We start from the raw sequence: 9,419 nt of genomic DNA on the forward strand, positions 1-9,419 counted from the left end.
GTCTAGAGACACAGTATTTAATCAATACTTACCTTGGTGTCTTCAAGACGTCCGGAGTATCTGTCTAGATACACAGTATTTAATCAATACTTACCTTGGTGTCTTACAGACGTCCGGAGTATCTGTCTAGATACACAGTATTTTATCAATACTTACCTTGGTGTCTTCCAGACGTCCGGAGTATCTGTCTTGATACACAGAATTTAATCAATACTTACCTTGGTGTCTTATAGACGTCCGGAGTATCTGTCTAGATACACAGTATTTAATCAATACTTACCTTGGTATCTTCCAGACGTCCGGAGTGTCTGTCTAGATACACAGTATTTAATCAATACTTACCTTGGTGTCTTTCAGACCTCCGGAGTATCTGTCTAGATACAAAGTATTTAATCAATACTTACCTTGGTGTCTTCCTGACGTCCGGAGTATCTGTCCAGATACACAATATTTAATAAATACTTACCTTGGTGTCTTCCCAGACGTCCGTAGTATCTGTCCGGATTCACAGTATGTAATATACACTTACCTTCGTGTCTTCCCAGACGTCCGGATGGTAGTGCGTACTCCTCAAACTGACACTCATCTCAGTGCCTGCCGGGTATACATTTCCGTCTATTTCAGCAGGAATTGTCAGCACACGATTCACACCTGGCACCGGTGTATACATCCTAAGAACTTCCTTCAGAAACAGTGCTAGCTTCGGGGTGTTCGCAAGGTCACTCCTGAGGTATATACAGTGATTTATATGAGATACACTTTTGATAAGTCTTCAGTTTATCATCATTAAAATAGATTTCAAGTTTTCCGCAGTTTCAAATAATTGACGTTGATATCACTAGACATCATAGTTGTAACATTACACTACCAAATTGAGCCTGCTGCCTAACTTAGAATCATCATAAAACAAGTCGATTCACTATAAATGTAATCACATGTATATGAAGCACAAAATGTCCTCACCACCGTATCAGCAAACTCAAACATATTTGTGTTTTACAAATTAGGAGACATTCTCGAGGAATGTCGTTCGTAAGATATGTACAAATCGATAGATTTAATCAATGGCAAAACGTTCGTGCGACTGTGTTTTCTTGTATGAATATATTTATATATGTAGGTTACATTTTTCTACTGCACTTTAATCCAGAAGAAGGTGAATGTGATCTGGTGTTAATGGTTCATCCTTTGCAGGAATGACGATTTTCCTGACCACTTGTAATAAAACATATTTTATTTATAAAACATAAGACCTGGGCATCAATAGTCACAAAGATCGTTGTCGCCGAAACGAATGAGCATTAACTGAACTACATGCTGGAAAAAGAACAAGTATCACACTTATACACTTAACCTGTACACATCTCTCCACATTGGCCTGCATTGTACATATAATTGAGTACTGAAACGTCATGTTTCAAATAAGTATAAAAAAAAATATAAATAGTTCATGCCCGGCTTGTAAATATCCATTTTCATGTTATCTATACGACGAATAAACACACATAAACTTATGTTGAAACAACGCTCTCGTTTGTAGGGCGTACGAATTGTACCTACTGCCCAAATTACATGATCGAAAGAGGCGACCAAATTTGGGATCTTATTTTTTCTCTTCTTTCTAAACAACTTTCTTCTTCCTTATGTCTCCCTTGACAGTTGAGCGTCCGCCCCTGTAAGGAAGGCTTTGGGTTCTGTCCCCTGGCCGAGACATAACAAAATCTGTAAAACGTTCAGCAATTTAGGAGTGGGACGACTGGTTTGCCTGTTTTCAGTACAATGTGACCGGGTTGGGTGTCATGCTAGGTGTCTTCGGCAGTATGTTTCAGTGAGGTAGCACTATAAAGACGGCATCAGTTCCGCGCTATCACAAGGAGATAAACACGAACATATCGCAGCCTCCCAAAACACACACGCATACACTACACGCATGTATCTTCCACACATGGAAGGCCGTCCTTAAATGACCATAGCTGTTGATAGGACGTTAAATAATACTACACCATACACACCTAAATACGTTGATACAATACTAATTGCAATAACTTGACATCACATCCATAATATAAAGTCTTACCATTCAACATCAGTCCTATCCCCCATGACTTCTTGTAGTTCATTAAACACTATCTGTTGGTAGTTCGGGTAGCGAGCCAAGCAGTAGATGGCCCAACTAAGACCTGATGACGTCGTATCGTGACCTGCAGCAAGTTAAAAGTTCCTTTATATAGTGTATTCCTAGCACTAGTATCGTTAGGGGGTTTATTCATTTGAGCTCTATGTGAAAGCATTTGAAATTAAGATTTGTGTTACTTCCAGAGCCAAACCCAGACATGGATTCTGTATGCAAACGTACTTTCTTGATTTACGTTTAAATCCCGTGACACGATCAAAAAGGCAAGTGTAAACATTTAAAACTATATATTACGTAAACAGTTTTAAAATCATCCCAAATCGATAATATCTGATTTTTTTCATAGATTATCACTGAAACAAGGATTGTGGCTTAAGCACAGAATTTTGGTTCGAGCATGAGAAAGGTTTCGTAAATATGTCCCCGTGATATGCTCCGTACGTACGATATGCGTATCTGTATTTGCATGGCGGCCGTTATGAGTGTTTCACTTTCTGACACAAGGAAAAATTAATGTGATAATGACTGTCTATACGAAAAACATATTAAAAGGGCGGCATGTGTATTGATGATATATCATAAAAAGACAGATTTTCCGAAAACTGCAATGAACACAGCTTCACGAAATATCAATCGGGTCTTGAGAAAATAAGTTATTTGCAGGGGACATGAAATGAATTGAGTGCAGCAAAAAACTGTATTTGGCCCAAAACCTATATTAGTCACAGGTAAATACAGACTGTGATATCGCAATGAAAATGTCATGTGACAAGTTATAACTTTCGTTTTCAGAAATGTGGGCGGATTGGTCGAGCGGTTAACACTCTGGCCTTCCAAGCAGGCGGCCCCGAAGTCACCGTATGCATGGAATATTAGAGAAAGTGTTTTTCTCCTGCCCACACAACTCCAACAACCCAGGTGAAGCATAAAATGGTCTGGGGTGGGTGTTGCGGTATCTGTGCTGAAGCATTCAAGTGAAGTGGCAATGTAAATGATACCGTTGGAAGCACGGTTCCACTACAAACGGAACACAATACATCTCCGGTATACACACAGGCACACACACATAGGGAGATATTAGCCAGGTGGCATAGGACTAGTAGTTAGCGCCTGATCAGGCAGCTCCTGCGAATTCTTCAATAATGTATTGATTAATATATATGCTAATTGTATTGACTGTATAAAATTGTATATCTATGTACTGTAAAGCGCTTTAGAGTGGTTTATGCTAGCTAGATAGGGCGCTATATCAAATGTTGTATATTTATTTATTTATTATTTAAATGAATAATCAAAGCTTCTGAGATGAAAATTCTGAAGTTCTGAGATTTCTAATGCATTGTTACATTTTTGACAACAGTATAGCAAACTTGACTGTGGTGGCATGTTTCTTGTAATTTTAATTTCTTACGTGTCAACAGGTTGACGCCTACATTACCATCTTATCTGTTCTACAAGATTAAGACTAGGTCCTCACTGGCTTTGTGATCTATAAAAGACCAGCGTCGTCATTTAATAAATATATCCCGTAATTGCCTATGACATTACTATTGCCTATGAACAATGCTTAACGTTTAATTGATAGATCAATTTCAAGAGACATGACTATCATTTATCGCCTATTCTCTTATTCTCAAATTATTTCTTCATATGACGAGCTGAGCACAGCTTGTCAAATTCTGGTAAGCTTAACCTCAACCTTATGCAACATTTTAAACGATAACATTCCCTAACAGGTTAAAATTAAAACCAATGTTGTACGTTTAAACGATAACATTCCCGAACAGGTTGAAATTAAAACCAATGTTGTACGTTTAAGTATTCAAAATGACAATAAACAAATTTATAAAATATCCGTAATTGTTTAGAAAATTTAAATTCAAAGATTTGCGTAAGAATAACCGTGCCTTTGTAGTTGATTTATTGATTTCAATTCAACAGACCCAAGGGTCCAATTACAGAATTGATAACAATGATAACAAAAGTATCATAAAATGTCACAGATAACAATGATAACAAAAGTATCATAAAATGTCACAGATAACAATGATAACAAAAGTATCATAAAATGTCACAGATAACAATGATAACAAAAGGATCATAAAATGTCACAGATAACAATGATAACAAAAGGATCATAAAATGTCACAGATAACAATGCTAACAAAAGGATCATAAAATGGCACAGATAACAATGATAACAAAAGGATCATAAAATGTCACAGATAACAATGATAACAAAAGGATCATAAAATGTCACAGATAACAATGATAACAAAAGTATCATAAAATGTCACAGATAACAATGATAACAAAAGGATCATAAAATGTCACAGATAACAATGATAACAAAAGGATCATAAAATGTCACAGATAGCAATGATAACAAAAGGATCATAACATGTCACAGATAACAATAAAATAGCGTGTCGATGATACAGATGTGGGCGATTGGATTAATATGTCGGGACTGATGTCAATATCACGTGGGCCGGAAACGGATTGAAAAGCAATACTTTCGCCGGTGGGTTACGTTCCATGAAGACAAAATCACAAAACACTTAGGGCATATTTTATTACGATATCTGCATATAAACGTCAAATTCTAACCTTACCTTCAAACAGGAAAGTATCACATTCATGACGTATATCAAGGTCAGATAACCCAGTTCCGTGCTCGTCTTTAGCTGTCACTAGAATGTCTAGGAAGTCCAAATACCTCTTCTCTAAAAGTGCTGGGTCTGTTTCCTTTACAGAATCAATGAAATACGAACTAGTATAACACTTACAAACGTTGTTTATTGTTATGCACTTGGATGGGGCGATGTCCGTATTTGAATACGGTCATCAGTGCCGATTATTTATGTTATATTTTGGTACAGGGCTGGCAGGTCAGGCAGTTATGTAATAGGACATGGCTCTCACGCCTGATGGAAAATTCCCAGGCCCTATACTGACCATCGTTGGTCAGAGGTCTAAATTATAAACAAGCGGTCATTGGCTGTCCAATCATAAGCCTTATCTCCAGCCTCTGGGCCAATCACAAAGGTTGTTGACCATCCTTTGTCCCCAGAGGCGTCATTACCCAGAACACTTTTGAAACATGTTCTGCACCTTTTAATTTCGGTCCCTAATTTTTCCCACCCACATATATTGAACTGGATCTTTCAATCTCACATGGTATTCCTGTACATTCATTACACCTATGGTTGTAAAAGATTGTTTTTGAGTACTCCATGCTTGTTACACATGTTTATATTGTGAGATGGACGATTTTTTACTCCATCTTTGCTGTTATAGCCATATGTTACGATCAACATTTATAGTATGGAGTACATCTTTAAGTATTGTGATATTTGAACAAGATTGACCTTGATTGATACGATTTTTTACCCCATCTTTGCTGTTATAGTCATATGTTAATATCAACATATTTAGTATGGAGTACATCTTTAAGTACTGTGATATTTGATCAAGATTGACCTTGATTGATACGTCATTAATTTCAGAGATGACATGTATATTATTATTATTATTATTTTACATTTTATTTCCATACGTACACACATCTGTTCATACATGTACAAGTTGGATTGCATGAACTCTACACGAAAGATACATTTACCGTGCATATTAGAATTTTATTTTGTAAGTTAAAAAAAACTTACCAAATCCTTTCTTCTTTTGGCAATAAGGCTTTCAGCAAATTCGTGAACGAAACATGCAAGTCGAACAAATTCCTTTCCCGCATGCGTCAGACGGAAAACCCAGTACCACTGAAGCCAAGGTTTTCTACGAATATGGCGCAATACATATTTACAAGTCTGACAAGGTATATTATGTACTAGATAACATAAAAGGGCAGAACAAAATACACGGTATTTGCTGATTGGCACGGGAATTAGGCAAAACCCAATATATTACGTTTCAGAAGAGGGTGGGCATACAAGCTTTCTTTAATGACAGTGCCCTAATATTTGTAGAACATAGGCATATTTACAAAAGTATTTTACTTTAAGGAGACGAAACTATTGGAGGACCTATGTATTGGCAGTTTGATGTTGTTATTTGTACATCTCTTGTGAAAGCAGAAATTGATGAAGTACAAATATAGTTCTCGGATGTGTTACGTCATTGGTATTGGTGGGGCAGGACTATAAGGACGCAACAAATGCATTAAAGTAAATGCATAGGTATCGTTTGGCAGTTCTTTTCGGTTCATTAAACTTTGCACTGTTATATTTGCTCGTGAAGAAAATGCAGCTGAAAATGACACCTTCAAATTGATCATTTGTAAGAGCGAAGCCAAAGGCGCCCGAGCGAAGCTCTTTAATTGTAACACATGCGTGCGTAAACATAGTTGCTTCCCCTTGCTACACATTGCCTTTAAAAAACAAAATTCTTCCGGAAGTAGTCGTCCAGTGGGGAAACCGGAAGTGAATTATTGAAGCAAAGACAATTGTGTTTCAACCCATGCATGAACATCTTCATATAGTAAAACTAATTCTCATTTTTTTTACTTGTTTATTTAGATAAAAACTAATATACATTCTGAGTGAAAACAATTCTATCACATAAAATGTGATACTAATAGGCATGAAACTTCGTTCAGAGAACATCATACATGTACTATGACGTCACAAACACGTCACCCTCCATCGGCCTTCATCTGTTATTTCGGAAGGATGAAAAGAACCCGGAAAATCTTGGAACTGATATCCGTTACATTTATCCCTTTGTCGATGATTCAAGGTTTTTTTTCTATTTCAGTTTTTGCCACAGGCACAAAAAGTAAAAAAGGCGCATATTTTCTGAAGATCATTTTGTCATCAACCAGGTTCTGTTAATACATAATTTTCTACCGGTAGATATCTTCAAAAAGGGCCGGCATTAAACCAATACATGTAGGTGAACATGTTTCATCGTCTAAACTTCATCAGCTTTCGATTTCCATTTGTTCCAATTAACATTTTTGAAAGTCTGATTATAGTCTTTACATAATTTATTCATGAATCACCACTCATAAAAGAAACAATGGATAATGCATTCATGTAGAATCAACAATAAATTTCCAGACAACCAACCCGAGTTCAACGCCTTTTTTTAGCAACGTAAATTTGTTCACAACGCGTGCCGATTTATAACTAGTTACAGACAGAAACTGTTTAATTTTATTTCGCATCATTATCTGTCAAACCTTGGTACCAGTTACAAAATTTGAAATTCAATCCGGTGTTTCAGGATGGAACAGGAATTGCGACTGCATATCGATAATAACGACAATCTCAGTTACATACAAGTATGTTTTCTTTTTTAAATTTTCTTTTTTAACTAACATCTCTTTACATTTACCTAGATTTATCGTCAAATATGTAATATACACTTTTTTCTATAGCAATTCCCAAACAATTTTTTCCAATTATCTCAATAATTTTCCTTGTGCCCAGACGGAAGAACGCAGAGAATGTAATTCTTAATGTGGGAGGAAGCTTGAGTTTCGGAGAAAACCCGCGTGGTCGGGCAGGTGACCAGGTTGAATCCGGCCATCTTGGTGAAGACGAGCGCGCTATCCACGTACTGCGCCACCCGACCCGTCATATACGTTACGCACAAGAACAAATATCTACTTTAGCTTTGACTGAAGAAAATTACGTCATTGATGCAAAAAATATATTGTGAATACATTTTTACCAATCATCAATGATACAAAACACTACATTCGTGAGACCAGGGTAAGTTCGGCCACCCCTGATAATATTGTTTTTAAGCTAATATTTTTAGCTTTAAAGATCTTAGCAGCTTAGTTTGCTGGGCATTCACACGAAAAAATGGCGAAGAAAACTAATGTAAAATTGCTAAACAGGAGAAAATTATTTTTGAGAGAGTAGGAAGAAAATCATGATCTCTAGTTATGCGAACTTTCTGTAAACAAAATTGCTACCTTTTACGGTCAAACGTGTAACACACGTACAGCTTCAAATGATGTGTATAAAATCCAAGCCAAGCACTCACTACCATATTGCTGTACGATAAGAATTTATTGAAATATTAATTTGGGCCCGAACAGATTTGGTCAATGATACCGTGGCAGGTTCGGCCCATGAAACACATACAAACTCGTAGAATTGGCGGTAAAATCTGACGTTTCAGATTCCAATGGGGGCCGAACTCACCCGAATGCCTGTCCGAACGTACCCCATGGCGGGGCTCGTTCGGCCATCCGATCTTTCGACAGGAAAAATTAAATAATATTCAAAATCGGACGTGCTGCCATACTTCCCAGAACGGACTTAATAAAAAATGGGCCGAACTTGCCCCGGTCTCCCATATTGTTATGTCGGTCTTAACCTCATTAGAGCCTGTGTTTTATCGTTATTCCTCGACTAGCCGACTTCAATTAAGTTCATTTTATCTCATTCTGACAGCAGTATTCTGAATCAGTGAATATTAGAGATCAACAAAAGCTACGCTCTTTTAAGGCTTTGCCTTTTCATATTATCATCAATTGTATTGTTATATCTAAAATCTAATATCACTGAAGATCGGTATACACATTGTTATATACTTACATAAGTTATCTAATACATTGTACATATATAGACTTACAGAATTCTTTCCGAGGCCAACTTTGTCATATTTCGGACCGCCAATACATACGGATGGGTGTCCCTGTAGAGTATAGAATGAAATGCTTTAGTTAGCTATATCAGAGAATCCAATTTATCTCCTGTCCTATCCTGTATGAACTAACCGCCTGTTCCCCTTTAGTATTTTGTTTGTACCTTTCTGTTAGCCACTCACTCCAAAAACAATATATTACGTCACTTATAATATTGTATTTGAGCTTATTGGTTTATCCATACACATATGTTGAAGCAATTTTTTATTTGATATACTAACCACCCACTTACCGAATTTATTGAACAACTTACCCCTGCTTTTGGACACGTCCGTCGTAGGAAAACGCACATCGTAACATTGTGTCGAGTGTGGCGAGACCAACTGTCTCGTATATCTCAATGCTTTTGCCATCCTTAGAGTCTTTGGCAAGGTTTTTCTGAAATATTAACTTACTGTAAAGCATGTAGTTAACGAAGTGAAAGTTTCATGAAGCGAATGGATCTCGAGTTGAACTAACCCACGAAAATCTAGTCAAACTCGTGTTGTTAGAGTGTATGCAAATAGACATTTACTCACGTGTGTATCGGTAATAAACAGTGGAATATGTATACACAAAAGATTCGATTGAAGGGGGAAATATATAATTCCTTTTGGGGGAGGGGGG

The 9,419-nt window shown here is 36.9% G+C and overlaps 1 protein-coding gene across 1 annotated transcript in view; it reads right to left on the bottom strand.

Annotated features, from left to right (window-relative positions):
- The window catches only part of LOC110455480 (cytochrome P450 4A25-like), a 28,208-nt gene that overhangs the window by 10,944 nt on the left and 7,845 nt on the right, over positions 1 to 9,419 (bottom strand). The window contains exons 5-10 of the mRNA XM_021505644.1: positions 9,067 to 9,191; positions 8,741 to 8,803; positions 5,803 to 5,926; positions 4,750 to 4,882; positions 2,078 to 2,201; positions 530 to 725 (exon numbers count right to left, since the gene is read on the bottom strand). Coding sequence (XP_021361319.1) covers positions 530 to 725; positions 2,078 to 2,201; positions 4,750 to 4,882; positions 5,803 to 5,926; positions 8,741 to 8,803; positions 9,067 to 9,191 — 765 coding nt within the window. The remainder of the gene's footprint in view (positions 1 to 529; positions 726 to 2,077; positions 2,202 to 4,749; positions 4,883 to 5,802; positions 5,927 to 8,740; positions 8,804 to 9,066; positions 9,192 to 9,419) is intronic.

This window comes from Mizuhopecten yessoensis, unplaced genomic scaffold, assembly GCF_002113885.1.
Source record: "Mizuhopecten yessoensis strain PY_sf001 unplaced genomic scaffold, ASM211388v2 scaffold923, whole genome shotgun sequence".
Taxonomy (NCBI): domain Eukaryota; kingdom Metazoa; phylum Mollusca; class Bivalvia; order Pectinida; family Pectinidae; genus Mizuhopecten; species Mizuhopecten yessoensis.